This window comes from Scophthalmus maximus, chromosome 13 (assembly GCF_022379125.1).
Source record: "Scophthalmus maximus strain ysfricsl-2021 chromosome 13, ASM2237912v1, whole genome shotgun sequence".
Taxonomy (NCBI): Eukaryota; Metazoa; Chordata; class Actinopteri; order Pleuronectiformes; family Scophthalmidae; genus Scophthalmus; species Scophthalmus maximus.
This window is the reverse complement of record NC_061527.1, coordinates 9,180,001-9,200,971: the sequence shown is the minus strand read 5'-3', so window position 1 is coordinate 9,200,971 and position 20,971 is coordinate 9,180,001. Positions and strand designations below refer to the sequence as shown.

At 44.4% G+C, this 20,971-nt stretch overlaps 1 protein-coding gene across 14 annotated transcripts in view; it reads right to left on the bottom strand.

The window, feature by feature from the left end:
* ptprsa (protein tyrosine phosphatase receptor type Sa) overlaps positions 1-20,971 on the bottom strand; it is a 217,612-nt gene that overhangs the window by 117,252 nt on the left and 79,389 nt on the right. For all 14 annotated transcript variants that reach the window (XM_035647166.2, XM_035647165.2, XM_035647171.2 and 11 more), the window contains one exon: positions 6,950-7,171. In XM_035647166.2, coding sequence (XP_035503059.1) covers positions 6,950-7,046 — 97 coding nt within the window. In that variant the 5' untranslated portion in view covers positions 7,047-7,171. The remainder of the gene's footprint in view (positions 1-6,949; positions 7,172-20,971) is intronic.

The window sequence follows — 20,971 nt, the reverse complement described above, 5'->3', positions numbered from 1 at the left end:
GAGCTGCCTGTCCGTCAGTCCTGGACCCGACTTAAAAAACCACCAGAACGCATCAGCACCTACACAACAAGCAGAAGGATGGAGAGAGACAGGCAGATACATACATGGACAGATTCAGGTGAATGTGCCTTCACACACACACACACACACACACACACACACACACACACACACACACACACACACACACACACACACACACACACACACACACACACACACACACACACACACACACACACACACACACACACACACACACACACACTGATTCTCACTCACACAGACAAACCACACATCCTCCGGGCCTGAACAACAGAGCCCCATCAATCAGGACCAATTCTCGCAGGCTGCCTGGGCAAGTGCCATCGCTATGGAAACCGAGCCTTCACTCTCAACCTGTCTTGCTTTGTCTTGTCTGGAGGTTTTGACACGTAATCACCGGCAACAAAGACCAGCACACGGTTGCAAAAAGCTGAACCAGGCGGGAAAAGGCGGGGAAGGAAAAAAACACTCCTCTGGGTTTCGCTCAAAAAATAAATAAAAAAATACGAATTTCAGATGGATAAGCCATGAGACAACCTAGAGGAGGTGATCTTAAACAAGAGAACTATCATGCCTTCAGTATTTCAATCTTCAATGCGGTGTCTGGTATGACAACCTGTATCACATTACACATATTCTGTAACAGAGGGTGCTATATTTCCATGGACTGCCATCAGCTGAATCTATCAGCACACGCATATGCACTAAACATCTGTATTGGAGCATGAAAAGCCACGGTACTCTTGAGCAGCACAGCTACCTCGTAATAGCGATGCCGGAGAGGAAAACCATGTAACACTGTGAGTGTGTTGCTGAGGTGTGAATGTCAGAAAATTCTCTGAATGTGTGCTTGAAATAAACCTGCAGGCTCCGCTAGTCGGGATGAAAAAAAGAAATTCTAACCTAATATCAGGTGCCGGAATAATCCGCACAGTGTGTTTTGGGTCCGGTTCCTTTCCCGTGTTACTGTGGCTGTGCAAAGCTTAAGGGGTTAATGAAACAGTTGCTTTTCCAATTAAAATTTAAGGAAGAGAGGCTAATTGGGACTCGCTCCTGGGGCAGCCGGGGTGCCGAGCAGCGGTGGATGTGACGATTCACAGAGAGACTTTGTGCTGCCTGGGTTGTATAGTCAGTTCCCACAGTAGAAGGTTGTCCTTTTTGTAACCTTAAGATGGAAGTCATAAAATCTTATTCTCTCTTCAACAAATTAATAAAAAGGAGTTTGAATACAATTAAACTTTTATGAAGACATTTCAAACGATAATATCTTCTTTGATACAAGTGGAGGGAAAGACCTTAAAAGCACGCTACATATTTTAAGAGAATTCTTCTGTCTGGATATAAAATCACCACTCTTCATTAGGAATTTCTTTTTTTCCCTCACTTGTTTGAAGAAGGCAAAGACATTAAGGCTCAGTGCATGAGATGAGTAAAAATTTGATGATTTTTGTGCAAACTCTTCCCCGTCTCCTCTTGTACAGTAGTGCGCCATCTCTGTCGACCGGCCTCAAAAAGCAAACTCTCAGGCTTCGCAGTCCATGAGGGACTTGTGGCAGGATGTGGGAACCCAGTATAAAATGAATTCTGGAGTGTCGGTACCCAGAGGTTAAAAAACTTTGCCCGACCACACTGCTGTCGTAGCGAAGCTGTATTTCCGTGGCACACTTGTAATGAGGGCAAATTGGTCCCATGGAAACCATTGTTGAAGGCTAAGGGGAAAAAAAGAAAGAAAAGCAAAGGATACTAACTATCTATCAGCCCACTGGAAATAAAGAGACTTGATTCCTCAGAGATTAAGCATAAGTGTGTGATTTCAAAATGGCCACAGAACACACGCAGGGGGAGCAATTGTGAGTCATTTAGAGACTCGCTTGAGGCAACTGACACTTGTTGGCTCATTAAATGAAGAGGACACCTCCAATTGCCAAAGGTGTTTCAGGTCCGATCAAAACAAAGGGACGAGAGAATGAAGAAACTGGAGACAACAAAGGGTGAAGAACGCACACTGTATCTTTCTCTAAACTCAAATAGGAAAAGTCCTCTACAGTCTTTGAAAGACGGTCTGTAAAATAAGCAGAAACACAACGTTTCTTGGCTGAAATCAAAAACCCTCCAGGAGCTAAACTTGCTCATCGAATCGGTCGGGGGCATTGTAGACGTTACGGCCACCTTCAGGATGCGTTGAGCTGCCCTCTGCAGGACGAAAAAACATAGCCCTTCAATCACTGGTATCGTTCTGTCAAACTGAGTTCATATGATATCGCTTAAACTACTGGAGCGTGTTACTGAACAGACAACGAGAAAAGGGGGATGATGGCAAAACAGAAGAGATACACGCATCATCCACACCGTGGCTGCGAGCTTTGAACGCTACTGATCAATAGCGCCGACCGAGCCTGTGCTTTCAGAGATGCATTGCGGAATTGTAAATCCCACTGACTGGATTCACTCCCCCTGATACCACCGCCACAGCATTGTACCCGTCTGAACTAATTTGATGGTTGACGGCATCTGCCGTTAGATGATCAGCCGTATGGGCTCGAGTGGCACAGGTGATACGTTTCTCCATTCCGAACTGTAAATCATTTCAATTTCTTCTCAACAATGTTCCTCCATCTTGTATCGTAAAAATATTAGTACATGTCCATCAGGCACGTAAAGCTCCCACACACACATTGCTTCCCCTTTAAACATGACTTGAAGTCCATCTTAAGGAGACAGAGGGAAAGATGAGAGGGAAAGATGGTTCCTCGCACTTCTAAATAAAATTCACAATTTTGAGATACTTGTATGGAGTATTTCCATTTTTATATACTTCCAATCCACTACATTCCTGTAGTTCCTGCATTACTACTGCATTCAATTTATTTGACAGCTTTAATAGTTAACTTTGTGATTTAACACAATGGATAATATAACAAGGTAATACAACACATTCTTAAAGATTAAACCAATGGCTTTCCAACCTTGTTGGCTTCTGACGTCTGACAGCACCACCAAACAGTGATTCCACCCCTTTCAACTTCTCATATGATTTGTTTTCAATAAATGTTCAACTGGTCCATTATCTCGACAAATATCAAAGATTAGACATAGTTAGTGCAACAACTGACAACAGACTTATCTGGGGTCCAAACCAGTATCACATCAATATTTTAACTTAATTTTGCTGTTACAATTATGTACTTTTATATGTAATTATGTACTGGTACCTTTTATAAAGTAAAGCATCCAGATACTTGTTGTACCACTGTGTCAAAGTGTCGACTTTAACAATGTTAATAAAGTAAACAGTGCCAACAGGAAACTTGAGGCATGGATTCATGCCTTAGAAAATCAACTTGCTTCTTTCTCATTTTAAGGAGAAAAACAGTACGCAGAGTAAAGCATGGGCCTACGCATGCAACAGCAGGGTGTACATGATATTTGAGAGAACGCACTTGACAGTGTTGGCTTAAACATCATTTGAAAAGATGAGGAGTGAGTGAGTGAGGGAGAAGGAAAGACGGGGAGCAACGGAGGCGAGGCGGGAGGAGAGACAGCGATCCAGGGAACAAGAACAAAAAAATAACAGCTCCACTGAGGGGGTTCATTTTTTTCTTCTTCCAATTGGCAGCTTCAAAGGAATATGAATTATTGAACTCTCTCACCCCATCACTGTGAGTTCTGGCCAATTACTATTAAGAGGGCTTTGCCAAGAATGCTACTGTTGAGGACTTTGGAAGGCTCAAAGAAAGCAGGAGCGAAAAGGGAGGAGGTCAAGGGCCTGAAATAATGCTGATATATGACGCCGTATCCCCTCATCCGGAAACACAAACCCAAATATATTATTGCAAAATCATGTCGCTCAATCTCAATATTCTTCAGTGACAAAAATATGAACTTAAGCCCAATGAAAGAAAAAAATATTAATAATAATAATATTAACAAAATGGTATCCATATATCAAATGCCTTCCGTAATCTCCCAATGTTTCAACATTCACTGTCAGAAACTCACCATTTAAATGCTGCTGTTTGATACGGTTCTTTCAACCAGTATTGACAGAAACAACATCAAAAAGAAAGCACAGCACAAACACTGCCATCTATTTATTAATTTTTTCTGGGCCACCACTCCTATTATAGACCTGTAACTCACTCGATATGCTATAGCAATTTATGACAAAGCTCAGGTGAGCTCAGCTCAGTAAAATTCAGCCTGTGTGCGTGTGTGTGTGTGTATGTGTGCGTGTGTGTGTGTGTGTTTATGCAAACATGCAGACAAATACAGACAAACACAAACAGGGAGCCGAGCATTATTGAGGTTGGGGCTGGCGCGATTTATTGAGCCATCTTTCTTTCTCTTTTGATTAAAAACGCCTCCTTCTCACAGTGATTTATGAGTGAGAGAGGATAGGGATGAAGGGCAGAGCGAGAAAGAGAGAGAGGGTGGGGTGTGAGTGGTAGGGATGACATCATGCTTTCAGCTGGGCATTTCAGCAACAAAAAAAACACAAAAAAAACGTGGCATATACTGTGTGTGGGTGTATGCAAGAGAGAGAGAGAGAGAGAGAGAGAGAGAGAGAGAGGGGGAGTTGATACAAGGTGGGGGTTGGTGTCTTTGCCCCCCTACCCCTTCTATCCTCTTAGTCCACCAGGTGGGAGTGGATATAATTGGACCTCAAACTGGGCTCTGTGTGGCGCGCGCGCGTGTGTGTGTGCGTGCGTGTGTGTGTGTGTGCGTGCGTGCGTGCGTGCGTGCGTGCGTGCGTGCGTGTGTGTGTGTGTGTGTGTGTGGGTGTGTGTGTGTGTGTGCGTGGAAGACAATCAGAGACACAGCCAGCAGGTAGTCTGTGAGCGTGTGCATTTACTTCCAGACATAATGGCGGGGCGCCGCTGTGTGACCCCAAAAAGAGACAAGACCAAGAAAGAGAGTGTGACTGTGAACATGAAATAAACCTCAAATATATATATATATTTTTTTTTTTGTATTATTTATTTTTTTGAGCATATGAGCAAGACACAATAAGAAGGTGACGGGAGAGGGAGCTTGACAAAAACAACGTTCATATCCACAGGCAGAGCAGACAAAGAATAGTAGATACTGACAGATGGGGAGAGAGCCCTGCTGTTAGTGCATTGAGAGAGAAGGAAAGCTAATCTCCATCAAAGATAAAAAACAGACTCCGTTGAATGTCATTCAAACCGGGGTGAGCAAACAGAGGCGGTGAACAAAATCAATTGCAGGAGAAAAACTTAACATGGTGGGTGAGTCAGCGGAGGTGAGATCATGCAACTGTCGTAATCAACCATCTTGGAATGTTCGGAGGAGGAACTTCTGCACCTTTGCTTTTCTCTCACTGTCTAAATGAGCGAAAGAGCCCCCCCCAAAAAAGGAGGAGAACGGAGACATCCGCTTGACATGTCTGAGTGCAATTTCAGATGTTTTCAGTCAGCTGAGCAGAGAGACGCTCAAATTATGCTTCCAGACACTCGAACCGCCGCGCAATCCAAAGTAGACAGCGCATGTGGCAACGTGAGTAAAAAACCAAGTCCTCTTCACATTATCCTGGACCACTGAGGATACACTCTAAGAGTGGAAGAAACTGAGAGGAGGGGGGAGAAAAAATAGAGGGGAACGAAGTGAAAAAATGCAATTTATCTTGCACATTAAGTGAGAAAGAGCGAAAAACAAGGCGCGTCTTAACTTGGCCAAAGAATTTCAATTGTGACACATGCACTGCGGAACAGTATGCATGATAGGCTGAATCTGTTGACGAGTCCCAATTTTAAGACATATTGCTCTTCTCTGGCTCGAAATGTTCATTCTGTGTTCTTGATTAGATCTTCCTCACTTTATTACTTGAAGACATAATCTAGTTTGCAGTTTGTTTCAACTGACTGTAGCTGATATCTCCTTGTGTTCTGCTAATTTACATGCACACACAGTTGTACAGATAACACTGCTCCTCCAGTGAAAAGCTCTCTGGAACCAAAATGCTTTGTGATTTGAATGCAGTCTGAAGAAACTAGAGGTAGTTGAACAATTATTTCTGTCCACGACGATTTTTTATTTTTGTACTGGGAGAGACAAAGAAGATGGTGGGGAAGACAAGATTAGATCCGATCGGAATGACACATGGTCACATCCCTGCTTTTCCAAAAAAGAATGTGTGTGCAGGACAGACACGCAAACAAACGAGCAAACTTGAAACTGACACACTGTTCACAACGTTTTACATTGCTCATGCACATTCACCACGTCACACATACAGTGTATAATCCTGCGACACACACACACACACTCGCGATTACCAAACAATGAGACCCAAGGGGAAGCCTCCCCACCTCGCCATCACTCTTGTTCCATTTCTCTGCAGAGCCTCCTCTTTGTTTTGTCTCCCTAATGCTGCTCTAAGCCCATCTTAACGGGGAAATGGTGCAGAACAAATCCTAAGCAGGAGTTGACAGGGTGGGATAAGAGACCATACCGACGGCCCTCTGTTGCTAACACGGGAAGTAATTGAGTAGGATTTATGCAGACAAACATCGTGGATGAACGGTAAACATTTTGAGATAGCCCTCATTTGAAAATATCACTGTGGGGCTGAAAAATAACCGACATGTCTATCAGCAGCTACATGTCCTGGTCTCCTGGAGCAGTTTCAGTGAGGGCCTACGTGCTCAAGGGGTTTTGGGAACAGGAGATGAATGCCTTTTTTAGTAAAGAACTAGCTCTCAACATTGTGGTGCCATTCTAACTTTTCTCCTTCTTTACGCTTCCTTACTCCATATACCTGCATAATTCCCTGTTTCCAACCAGTGTATCGGATATGAATGATGGCTCCTTAAAGGGGCACCGCGTAGGGACGCTGAAAGTCATCAGTCATCAGTCATCAGTTGACGAATGGCTGGATACTTACATAAGGCAAGGGCGCTGGTGAGCAGCAGTGATAGCAGCAGAGTGGTGACAGGCAGCAGGAGTGGCAGGGAGAGGCGAGGGGCATCCTTGGTGGCCATCTTGGCTCCAGTAGGAGAAGGATGGGGGCAGGGCGGGGTGGGACTGATCCTTGACCTGGCCTGGAGAGCCGAGGCCCCGACTGCGCAGGGGACAGCGGGGTCTTCACACAGGATGGCTTGGCACTCTACGAAAAGACAGAAGGAAGGAAACATTATTATTTGTTGTCGTCAACCCCCATGCAAAGGCAATGATACACACTTTGAGAGCAACATTTTCATTTTTTTCCGGATGGTCATTGATAGTGAGGACTCGTGGCGTTCTGCACTTAGTCTGCGGCTGAACATGTTTCTCTGGCTGACCAGAACACTGTAGAGAGGGTGGGAGGTGTTGACCACGGAGAGGGTTTTGATAACATCGTCTTCTATCATACTACGGGGAGAGGAGCCGCCTCGCAGGAGTGAGCCGGCACTCCGAATCAATTTGTCGAGTGTGTTGGTGTCGGGCACACTCAACATGACACTGGCCACCACGGACTCATAAAACACGGGCAGCACCGTGTCCCAGCCGAAGGAAGATCCAAGAGTATCTTCCTGTAGCCATGTGAAACACATAACACTAACGCTCTCAGAAATTCCTCTGATTCCTCGCTACGGGGCTACTAGCTCATCCAAATTTTTGCCCGCGATTTCACGTTGCCCACGATGACAGAAGGGGGGCCTGGTTGCCTTGCCAGCCAGGTTCAGTGCAATGTTTTTAATTATAAGAATAAGTCTCTACCAATGACAGGCATCACAACACCCCGTACAATAAAAGTTACCGTTTACATTCTGTAATGTTAAACATATCAGCTTGATTGTGACAAAAGTTCTAGATGAGAGAAAGTGGTGGAACAAAAGGATGCCTAACTATACAAACTATTTTGCATCTGACCATTGGACTGGATGCTCTTAGCCGGAGCCCCTGGGGAGTGGAAAGGGAGGACAAGAGTTTTGATAAAAACACAGACTACAGGCCACTCTGCTGTGTTTTTCACATCACCTCATCGCCGCTGACACATAAATGGACGGAAGGTAATATGGTGTCGGTGACACTACTCGAAGCAAGTGTCACATAGCCAGACCCTGTAACCTCTCCATCCCTCAACCAGCATCTTCTCACATCCCTTAATTAGCAGGGGAGTCACTGTTTTCTTTCTTTCTTTTATTCGCCCGATCTTCTCGTTTATTTGCTTATCTCATTGCCTTGTAATTACACACAAGCACCCAACGATATTCAATTCTCGTGTCTTTGTTTTAGTCAAATTGTCATTAATCCCCCTAGCTACGAAGGAGGACTTGGTACACCTCCCACCCACACACACACACACACACACACACACACACACACACACACACACACACACACACACACACACACACACACACACACACACACACACACACACACACACACACACACACACACACACACACACACACACACACCGAGTCATTACCAAGTGGTTATACATACTCATTAATTAAAAATAGAATGATGAGAACTGAGAGAAAGAGAGATCCATGACACTGATGTAATAAATTGATTTCCTTTTTCCCCCCCTAATGTATGAAATTCAGCTGGCCCCCATATTCGGAGGACCTAGGGCAGAATGAGTGAGCAGGTAACCTTTAGGTGAGCTTCGAAAGGTGAGGGGTCTTGCCAAAGGACACACAACCGTCCGCTCTGAGGAACCAGATCGCACAACCCGGGTTCAACGCCCCGGTGTCATCGACTCTGCCTTAGTGTCCTTGTGCAAGATACTAAATATCTCTATACTCAGCTGAGCCTACATGAGGGGTGAGGGTGACTCTCTAGAAGTGAGATTAATTACCTGCGCACTGGGTGGTTAACAGAGTACAGAAGTACAAACTGTGCAGACAGTGTGCAGTTTATTGCGGATGCCCTAAAGCGTCTCCTCTTTTTTCTGGTAACCTAGAGGTGAAAGATAATATTCTGCCAGTACGGCTTGAGGTTTTGATCCCTGAAACAGCCACTTTCAAACGGTCCCTGAATACTTCATAATATCCTCGACTAAAGCAAACGCACTGCAAGTTGCTTTTGACAAGACTGTCAGTGGCTGTAATGTGAACTGAATCTACCTCAGAAGTAGTGAAACTGACAGACAGCTAGAATCACTATCATTCAGATGCAATCAGGATCAGAAGCATGTAGGCCGAGACAAAGCCGCAGACAACTTTAGAGGTCGACTACGCCAGTGGAACGGGTAGATCTGGCCAACACTTACACATGAAACTACCTCAATTACATAATTACCTATAAAACCTTTTTCATTACATCCTGTTGTCGGTTATCTTAACCCTATTTCATCAGGGATAGAACTGGGGAAAACATTGACGAACCCACTGCTTTGATCTAAAACAGCTTACTCGCCTCTAATTCCATGAAACGAAATGAAGTAAATTCAGCTTACTCAAAAGAGTTTGTGATTGAGTAGCGCATGTCAAGCTGCTAAATTGACAGACCAGTTGAAAGCGTAATATGCGCCGCGGTTTTGCAAAGGGGTACATTTGTGACTGTGGCCTCGCGAGAGGCAGAAAAACCACGGCTAATTGCAGTGTAACCAGGCACCTCAGACGGCAGGCATATACAAGCGCCCCACCCATCGCAGCTCCTGTCTCTTCAACTGGCCGAACGGAACAGACGGACACGTACAGCAGCGGGGCTGCTCGAAATAAAACCGCGAATGCATTCGGTAAAAACCCAGAAGTGACACATACGCACACAGAACTGTGCAGGGCTACTGGTTGCTCTAAACTAGACATGTATTTCAAACAAACAAAGGGAGAGCATGTGACACGCGCCCCACACAAAAGACACAAAGGAAGGGCTCAACAGTGAGTCTTTTGTGGCGACACCATATACCAGGAAAGAGTGGGTGTCTTACAAAGGCTCTGTTCATCTTTCAACACAATACTATGTGCACGTGACCAATATGTGCCCTTGCTAGTTTTTTTTTTCTTCTTCTTCTTTTTCTTGGCCTGCAGGGCAGGTGATGCCATTAGTGAAGAAGTGAGAGAACCACAGAAACATGAAGAGACAGAATAGTGCGGTATCAAATTGTCTAGGGGACTTAAGAACGATGCCCCCATTGTTCCGACTGTAAACACCGTTGTAGGTAGGGGGAATCTTGCCAATGCCTGTGGGGAATGACTCTATCTATGCTCACAAGATGTCGAGGTTTTGATTTATGGCTCTCCCCTTAGGGCATGGCATTCTATCTCCACCTCTCGTTACTATACAAACTTCACAACACAATTGCAACAGCTCTTGTTGTTGAATGGCTTCGCCAAACATCACCTAAGGCCACGTGCGGGCTCCAGTTTAACCAGGGACACCTTCGACGCGGCTCAATGCTGCTTTTTTTCGTTCTAAACTGTAGGTATGAGGCAGAGAATAGGAAAGTTAGGATGGAGAGATGCATTCATGTACGCCTACACGTAATGCAGTATTTATTAGTCTCAGGTGAGTTGTGACAGCTCACCGGAGTAAAAAGGGAATGCCAACGCGTTGCTGAAGTAGTCTTCGTTAAAAAAGCAAGGCATGACATGGGAAGCCCAGCATGTTTCTCCTGCTGTTAGCACCTCCATGGGAAAACCTGTCAACCCTTGCTAAAAGCATTCATCACGTCCCCTCTAGCAACGGGCAGAGGAAAGACAGTCTTTCCTCTGCTAGCAGAGAGGCCAATTGATTGATAAATTCCCTGCCGCTACCTCAGCCGCTTCCACATTGTAAGCTGCCATCGAGAGGAAACTGCTAACGGTCACGTCTTGTAGGCTTCGATGTGTAATCGTGTGTGTTGTAGTTGTAAAGATTGCACAAGATGGAAAATGGTGGAAGTAAAAGCACTAACTACAAATAAAAATCGAACCAAACCAAAGTGTCCAACTGAACAGAGCTGAAGGTCAACATTATAAAATCAGTTATATGACAACAGGTGGTTGAGCATTTGCTATGTTTCTCATAACCCAATAACAATGCAATTCCTTCTTTGTTCCAGCATCTTTTGAAATACTTAACATTTAACAGTTAAACAGCTTTAAGCAATAATTCACAAGTGCACTATACTTATGCATTAATGTGCTGTACTAAAGAAACGCATAGTATCGAATTCTATTCATGAAAGTCAAGCTTATTCCCACTGATGGGCAATAGGTTTATTTTGAAGCCCTTCTCCCTGTGAAAACGGTACATCTCTCCGGATATTAACAGTTTCCGGGCTTCAGTAATTACAGCCAAAATGGCGGCACAATTTCCACTGAGTGGTGGCAGTCAGTGGCTATCAGGGACTCACACTTTTGACATGGCCAAGCTTTTGATTCAGCTCGTTTCCTCATGCAATATTAATACTAATGGATTTGATTACTGAGACAGAGGAAGGCAGTGAAGGGAAGGGGAGAAGGGAATTTCCACCCTAAGCATAAAATGAGAGCAGGGCCAATAGATGTATAGTGTAGGCACATGTGCACACCTACACACACGCCACAGTGCGCTGAGAAAAAGACAGACGTGGATCCTGCACAGTGATTGAAGATACATGTAAAGATACGCATGGATTTCTTGATAAGAGGCCCTGAAACCAGTGTCTTCAAAGGACCCAATGATTTCCATTCACTTATACACCTTGCACTGTTGCGCACAGTGTTAATATGTGAAGTTGTATCCGGGTGCAGACAAACAACCACTTATGACCTGAGGGATGACATTAATAATCCCTTTCATGAGGTGAACAGCAAGCTCACTTCACACCCAGTTGAAAGGACTTCCATTTGGCTTGAGTTTGATGATCAAAACTAACCGTTTGATGTCTTATGACTTCAAAAAGAATAATGTTTTCCGTTTGTGTAGACCCAAAAAAGTTGGAGTTTCCCGGGAGTACTTTTTTTTTTTCATGCATTGTTTGGTTTCTCCTTTTTTCTGGTTAGACTGGTTGTCTCACCAACATCTCATTTTCAGGCTCCAGGACCCTGTTTACAGAGATATTGTTGATTCACCAGGGATGGATACTGCCCTTCCCAAAAAACATATACAGTCACTGGAATAGATTTCTAGTTCCCAACAAATTTTCCAACACACTAATACACAGGACAATCCTAAAATAAGGATGCAAAAAAATATATATATCTTAAACTACTACACAATGTAATACTACCACTAGTACTAATAGGCCTAATAATAATTATAATCTAATAATGAAAACATTTTTGGACTACAGTTGTTCGACAGCGGGGCGGGGCGGGGGGGGGCAGTTTGTATTAACATGAGTCCGAGAGCAGTGGATGACTAAAAGCACGATTATTAAATTACTTGTTTGGTTAAAGGACTGATACAATTGAACAGCAAACATGATGTTAGCCGTAACTGGTTGCCATATATTACAGCAAATGTACTGTGGAGCCTCAGTGTCCTGACTGACCTTTCCAAAGCGCACAATTCGGGTCATTGTCTGGTTGCTTTGCCATGAAAAGCATTTTTTTTCTGTGAACATGTTTCAGGCGAGCGAGACTTGCTCCAGTTCCTTCAACTCTGATACAAACAGCAGCTCACTGAAAGATTAATGCGGAGCAGGAGGTGTCTCACAATATCGCATAGCCTACGCAGTGATTGGAAAAATGTGCATTTAAAAATGTTTTTTGTACAAACATAAAATCCACAGGTAAGACATGAAATTGCGCTTCACCATCCATTTTTGACTTGGAAGAAAAAGGAGCAATCAATTGTCTGGTTACTCCGTTTGTACCGTAATGGAAAAATACTTATTTTCCAGCTAATACTGCCTTCTCATGGCCGTCTCTAAAACTCTGCTCTCTCCTGTTTATGTTCAGCCTTCAGCTGCTGTCTCTCCCTCCGCAGTCTTTCATCTTAAATGAAGTTTTTATGTGTCAGCTCGGAGTTACAGGCTTTTACCTCAATCAGTTAACTGCCTTTTTATTGATATACCCTATAGAGGACCAGCAACACAAAGATGTAAGATCCAGATCAGTTTATTGAATCAGTGTGTGTGTGTGTGTGTGTGTGTGTGTGTGTGTGTGTGTGTGTTTTAGTGTTTGTGCTTGTGTTCTGAAATTTTGTCTCTGTGATCAACATTTTCCATGTGTTTTTGTGTGCACATGTGTATCAGTATGTATTTATACATATGTGAGACATGGATGTGTATTTATACGTGCAGAAACAATGTGTGCATATAAATATATAACATTCAATTTGTAGTAGTTTGCTTGTGTCCACGTGGTTTTACGTTGCCCTGTTTCTTTGCATTTCAATATGTGCATTTGGTATGTAAAGTGTGTGAGAGCGCATGTAAGTGTGTCTGTATAATTTATTTTTTTTTGTGCCTGTGTGCATGTGGTGTGTGAGAAGCAGAGGCCTACCCAGTCACAAAAACACACGGCCGATCCTCAGCTTTAAAAGAAGTCTACAGCAACCATCTGTTTTTCACCATGCTGAAATCCTAACGGTATTGATTCCATGTGTCATTGGTAAGGTTTCCCTCCGGCCTCTCTTTCTCTCGGCCTCTCTGTCTCTCTCTCTCTCTCTATTCCTAGCTGCACCTTTTTGGCTTTCTGCAATAGAACACTGGCTACCACTTAAGGCAAAATATTAAACGAAAAAAAGGGCAACCTGTACTGTGAAGTAAATGGTTAGACATTATGAGGAAGGTGAGTGAGGTGAGTGTGTGTGTGTGTGTGTGTGTGTGTGTGCGTGTGTGTGTGTGTGTGTGTGTGTGTGTGTGTATGTGTGCGTGCAAAGGATGGTGTGTTTGGCTTCTAAATATATCCACCTGATCAGACCAGCCGTCCTTCAAATCCTCCATCTCTGCTTCCGTTTTTTCTCCATCTGACCTCCTCCCCTGCTCTCCATCACTTCCTCTCTCTGTCCCTCTCTTCTCCCCCTCCCTTCGACTCATGCATACTAAACTATGCTTGCATTGCAGATGTTTGGTAGGGAATCACATGAATTTGCATGGAACTGCAGGACTATTATGTAAATGCTCCTGTGTGTATCCACCTGGCCGCCCGCTCCATCCTGAGAGATCGGTGTCAAAGGAATTTGAAACGAGGTTCATCTGTCATTAACCACTATGTGAAGGGGAATCCTCAGGGAAAGCAGGAGAGCTCAAGCAACGATAACGTGTTTAGTAAAATTTAAGACATATTAGCTTTGTCATTAGAGGGTTAATTACTCCATTAAGACATGCAGAATCTTTAAATCGCTGTTTGAGACACTAATGTTTTCAATTGTGGATAAATCAGAGTCACTATCATGTGTCACTCACAAGACGTTGGAGGATCCAAGTGCACTCAGGGACATTGTGCTGCCCTGAACACAACCTCGACTGATATTTGGATGTTTTATACCTCCAACTCCAGAGCACCTATGTGACATTTACATGTATTTTCTGTTATGGCAATGCATGAGCACCTTTTATTTTTACCTAAAGTGAAGGCTGTTTGCAGGGGTAGGGAGATCTGCACTGCCGTGACCTCATTAAGAGACTGCAGAATCCCCTGCCTTAGCAATCTCTCCTTGGAATTGGTTTCCCATGAGTCTTTGCCCTCAACTGTTCCCAACACCCAGAAATAGTGCTTGACACCTCCGAGACACCTCGTATCAGCCATCTGCTATCCCCCTGGGAGCACCATAACTTTTTCTTTTTGGAGTCTTATTGAACTCAAAAAAAAAAAAAAAAATCACCTGAAGCATCTACTTTTTTTTAAAATCTAGAAGTTGTTAACTTCTCTTGTAAAATGAGTGTTGACTCCGAAGAAGAGCAGTTTATGGGCCGAAATTGTGAGAGCTCACAATCATCGGCGTTCTGTGATTTTTGTCTGATCAATGTAAAGACAGCCCACGGCTTTCTGGAGAGAAGAAAGCGAGACTGTTTGTCTGACTAATTCCAAAAGGAAATTGATGTTTACAAAAGATTTGAGACCAAATTGCCTGGAGCCCCCTAAATCTTCAACCTTTTTGTTTTTCTCCAGGTGTTGCCCTGAGTTTGATCGGTGGGAAATGGGTTTACTCTGAACATTATGAGGCTGCACTGTCCTTCCAATAAAACACTCAGGGCTGTGAGGCTTTTAGCTGAAATCCACCTCGGTTGAGGTTGAGTGCACAGCAGCAAGCGCCAGGGTCGTGCAGCGGGGGCGAGCAGATTGGCAGCTGGGAGTCTTGGGCGCCAAGCTGACCTCCTAAATACGGACTTTATTGCACAGCCATTTTGTTTAGCAGTGAGGGGGTGACACACTTTCTGTCTCCTGTGTAACCTCGCCATACTGTGAAGCCGCAAGTTGTCAGACGAAAATCCACACAAACCGCACACACAGAGGAACGCTTGTTTTTATTTTCTGCCTCTCCTGGTCTGTCGCGCTGGCTGCCAACAATCACACGGGCCAAAGGTTACAGGTGGCACTGTCTGTGATGGCCATCACCTTGGCTGGGTAGAGTCTGGGGAGGGTGCTGTTATATATTATATATGAGAGAGGCATTTAATTATAGGACTCAGTGCAGGTCACAGTTGGAAGCCACAGAAGGGAGGTGGAAATAGGGGGGTGTGAGATAGGGCTTGATAATGAAGGGGCAGTTGGTTGGAGATGTGGTCTGTGTGTGTGTGTGTGTGTGTGTGTGTGTGTGTGTGTGTGTGTGTGTGTGTGTGTGTGTGTGTGTGTGTGTGTGTGTGTGTGTGTGTGCATGAGGAAGACTGTTGTGTAGAACGGGGGAAAGGAGGGGTTGGATGGGTGACATCAGTATTTGGCCCTCTGCCAAAAGAGTCAGACAAGCATCACACCGCCTGGCCAGAGGCTCGAACGCCCTTTAAAAAACTGCCACAGGAAGGGGGGGAAGAAGTTTTTGAAGGGCGGCCGGGACAGCTGGGGAAGCACGCTTCATATTCATTCTGGAAATGGGACGCGGATGGTGGGGAATGAGATTATTCTAAGTGATCGAAGAGGAGGCGGAGGAAGGAAAGACTGGCAGACCAGGATGCTTAGAAAACGTCTCCAAAACTCCTCCGTGCAGTTGGCAGGACTCACTGTGTTGAGACATTTGATGAGTGGTCTGAAGGGTTTCATTTCCAAAAGGGGATACATACCCTTTGAAAAGCTGCGGTACCTACACAACAAAATGACCACTGGCATGAGAACAAGATTCACAACTCAGTGAAACTGGAGCTATATCTGGCCCTGTTACAATTTAGATCATCCTTTCTTTCATACAGAAAAACATGAACACTCTTCTTATACTGTATGTTTGTCTCGGAATAAACATACGCTACATTTGTATTACGAGACAAACATACAGTATAAGAAGAGTGCTTGTTTTAATAGCTCAGTGCTTGTCAGTTAAAACCTTGAAAAGGTAAGAGATGAAGTACCACCTACATCGATATTGATTTATTTTTATTTATCCCCAAAAAAGAGCCAACAATACCCATCTGCAATAAATTAGGTTGATTCTGTGCCTCAGGTTATATAAGGCTGCAAGGACTGCTGAAGCAGAGCTACTTTCCAAGGTTCATATCTAAGGCACCTTTTGTCCTAGCAGCTTTTTGATTAAGCCAGTTCATCTTGAGATAAAAAGAGAGAAGGGGGGGGGGGGCATACAAATGTGTGTTCACATACAAAGACACACTGATGCAGGGACACGCACTCAAACACAAAGGGCAAACTCTATTGGCTCAGTGCGTATATATATAAAAAAAAAACCTTTTCATCAAGGGTGGTCATCTTTTTGACGAAATTTTTTTCTTCTTCCAGGGAATTAATTCAAAATAGAGTTAATCTGGGTACTTTGCTTCTGAAACTGGGCCAAAGCCCATCAGCAGCCTATAAGTGGTATTTAGAAACCTCACTTCAGCAGCCAGGGTTTCTGAGACTTCACTTTTTTCCATGAGCGATTAGGGAAGGAGCACTTTAAATTCGAACACCTCTGTGCCATCACCTGATTATTGAATAAAAGAGGAGATGAATTGCTCATCTCCACCCGAAAATGACAAATTCCCACCATCACTAAGCCAACAATTACTGTCTGAGACACCCACAAGACACAATCGTATACAACACAACGTACAACAGGTACAGTATTCCCACTGCTGCCACTTGGGATTAAGTTGCTTACATAAACTATTTGAGTACGTATGCCTCTGCATCAATGTTCAAAATGACAATAAATTGCAGCATTTTACTTGATTAAAGTGATTAAACCGAGTCTGATTATACGGTTCAGCGCACAAGAAAGAAGATAAACACGCTGCCATAGCAATTAGTGTTGTGCAACGCCATGCGCAGCAGGCTGTGGTTACAGCCTGTTTGGGTTGGAGGTTAGGGGAGTGTCTGAACCCCTGTCAATCACACAGCATTGTAAAGAGCAGAGACAGATGGCTTGGTTGACCCGCACTCTGTCTTTCGGCCTGTCAGTCCGCCCATCACAGTCCCACCAGCAGCACTCAACTAACCCTTTAAAGGCTGGGAAAGACAACTGTTCTTTACAGCCACTTCAAAAAAGACACGCAGAACAGACGGCAGCAAGTGTGACACTTTGAGTCGGGACTTTCAACTGAAAAAGGTGGTTTGGAACACGAAATAAAACGATGAAAAAAAAGGGAGTAGCAAGATGAATACTGACTTTGTAGAAGCAGAAATGACTAAAACACAACCGTACTACCCAAAGAAACTTTAGGGGGGACTCAAACTTTTCTGTCAACGTTTTAATTGGCACTAAAAGACAAATTATAATCCCAATCTGTCTGTGGGGTAATTGAGTTTCATGGTGATGGCAAGTCTTGATCAGAGACAACAGAAAAAGCAGGCCACCATGGCCAGTGGCATCATCACATTGTCGCTCGCCATGTGAGAGTGTTTAAAATTCCGATATCTCTCAAAGCAACTGTGCACTGAATTGAAGTAGAACACAAGACTGAACCAAATGGGCACATATTCAGACAATTTGTTTTTGGAAGCTCTGCACTGAGAAATTTCCCACAAAAATCCCCCTCACTGTTTTTTGATAACCATCAGATGAGCAAGAAAAGTCCTGTGTCCCTTGGCTGCGCACTCGAGCCGCCTCATGTGACCTGTTGAGCATTTAGCCAGCGGTTGGGAGATGCTGTACAAGGGGAGGGGGAGGTGTCAGTGGGGGGTGATATTACGACATGATCCATATTAATGTATTCCTCCACAGTGAATTATTGAAACACAGAGCCAGTGTTAACCATTTGCCTTAATTCCCTCCCACCCACTGGAATAAAGGGTGCGTTTGTGTGGCAGACAGAAGGGCATTGTGGACGGGGGGCGCAGGCACATGGGCGGCAGCCAGGAGAAAGGCCGTGATAATAAAACAGTGGCGTCTCCACAAAACCTGCTCACACACACCCACACTTATAAGAAGAGGTGGTGGACATGGCTTGTAAGATGTGTGTTCAATGCTTTTCTCTCATAAGCTGAATTCAGACCCGAACTCTGGAAATTGTCCTGAAAATTGCGCCCGGCCCGCTTCCGGAGTTTGCCGTACACATGTGAATAACGCAGCAGGAGATCGTCTGAGTCCGACGCTTCCACAACAGCAGGAAAATTCCGGAAACCATCCGAAAGCAACATTTGCGGCCTCTCCGGAAAGGTTCTGGGAAGTGACCCGAGTTCAGTGTCTGAGAGCAGCTATAAATTCACTTCAGTGTGTGTACAAAGTCAGCAATCATGTCCTTGAGGCTTCCTTTCACTCTAACCAACAACCCACCACCACCATCCTTTTAAACGCCCCATGTACCCCCACCGCTTTGTGTGCCAATGACTTGAGAGTGGATATCAGGAGGCCCAGGGAGAGATGGGAGTCAAGGGGGGGGCGGGCGTCGGGTGGTGTGCCCAGGTCAAAGGGAGGAGGTCAGACAGCTGGTAAACCTCTTTAAATCTTCTTTTTTCTTTTCCACACCACACATTCCTTCACAGCAGGGCACCGCTAGCTAGTCATCCATCCCTGCCTGATTTGACACTGTGCTCGCGTACCTTATATGTGTGTGTGGGAGTCAGACACACAAACTATTACAGGCATATGAAATGTCATATTTTTAGGAGCCGAACACAAAAGCTAATTTATTCTGCAGTGTTAAAAACAGCGGTGGCGATGGGGAGGGTGGTGTCGGGTTTGTTTGTTTCTGTGCCTGCATTACCCACGCAGATTTTAAATGCTAGTAGAGTGGGTGAGGGGGCTTTTAAGTCCTGCAACAAAACCAGACCCTATCTTCCCTTTTTTTTTTTACTTCCTCTTTGTGTTTGCCATTTTAAGGCTTTGCACTTCCACGCTGTGTACCGCTGTGCTGTGTGCCACGCTGCATGAAGTGATGGGGGAGAGAAATCACACAGAATAAGTCACACACACACAAGTGATAGAGGAGACCACACCCCTGCTCCTTGACACGCAATCGAACACACAAACACACAGACACCAGGCCAAACCACATCCGGAGCAGATGAGTGTGATGGACGGAGGAGTCTGACAGGCTGATGACAAAGCCATAGACTTAATGGAGACAGATGAATGTATCATATTGGCCGCCGCCAAGGCTGTGGAGACAGTGTCAGTGCCGGTGACCTGAGGGACAATTTATACTTCGCGGGAGGGAGAGAGCGAGGCCACGAGAAGGGGTAGGCTTCGGGCGGTTGGCCCAAGAGCACTTTGGCAGCGACAGCCATTCCTGCTGCTGTTGATTTAGCGGCTCAACGTTCGACCAGACCCTCCTGTCTCCGGATTAAACCAGAAACCTGTCAGTTTCAGTGACTTGCATTGTACCAGCCAGAGACAGACGACAGAAGATCGTGTCCCCACTGCTCTGCATTGGATGGAAAACAGCTAAACTACACCAGAGATGTTTTACTATTGTAATCCAGCCACGGATTGCCATGTTTTTGTACGATGTAATCCATATCCAGCACAAGCCTGGTCTCGGTCTCAAGTGAAGTCTCGGGAGAGTGTTTATTTTTTTATTTTTTTTTTATTGTTCGGACTGGTGTGACGGGGTTTGGATTTGGATTTCTTCCCTCGCTTTTTGGCCACTGGTACCACCCATTGTGTTCTTCGGTCTTTTTTTGGCCGGGATCCTCCCTGTCTGCAGTCGCCTCTTTTGATTCTCCCTCAGGGAGCTATCGGGAAGTAAAACACAAAACTGTGGGAGATGCCAAGCCAAAGCAGAAGAAGACACAAAATGATTTCTTCTGTTGTTTTGTCATTTACGAGCAAACCAAGTAGCCATTTTCCTTTGGAGCGTCTTTGTCAAGAAATCATCATACCTTAAGTATCCTCCTTTATGGCCAAAAGTCTTCCACAAATTCAGCCTGACAGGAGGCAACATGCCTGGATTTAGAGGAAGCTCAAACTAATTTGTTTGAAATTAGGGCCATATTACCACATTTAGATTTACAGTTTGCCCGATGCTTCACAAATATCCACCGCGGTGTTTCCTCTAGGATCTTTTTCAGCAGCGGGGGCAGGCCAAAATTCTGCAGGAGCGGCGACAATAATTTTGCAGCCACAAAGAAACCCCCTGCGCGGGTCAATTTCTTAATTGGGTCCTTGTCAAGTCCTATCTCAAGCACCAAATGACCAAGAAAATGATTGTGAAAGGAACAAAGAAAAGTTAATTAAGTTTGGTGGTCTTTTGTCTCCCTATTCTATACTGTTGTAAGCATCAGTTTTTTTCTCCAATTCACTAATCACTTAGACCAAGACAGTTTTTCAAAACACGCTTGTGATGAATTGTTTCGCAAATTAATGATCTTAATGAACTTTTTTAACACCTCCTCTGATACTTCAGTCGGGTTTGGGAGCACAGTAAGTTCATTAGAGACGAACATTTCAAACAAAAATAGTATTTGATATTCATTACTTAACATAATTACAATTTGGAAATGTGGAAACCACGACCCATCCCTTGAAATCAGCA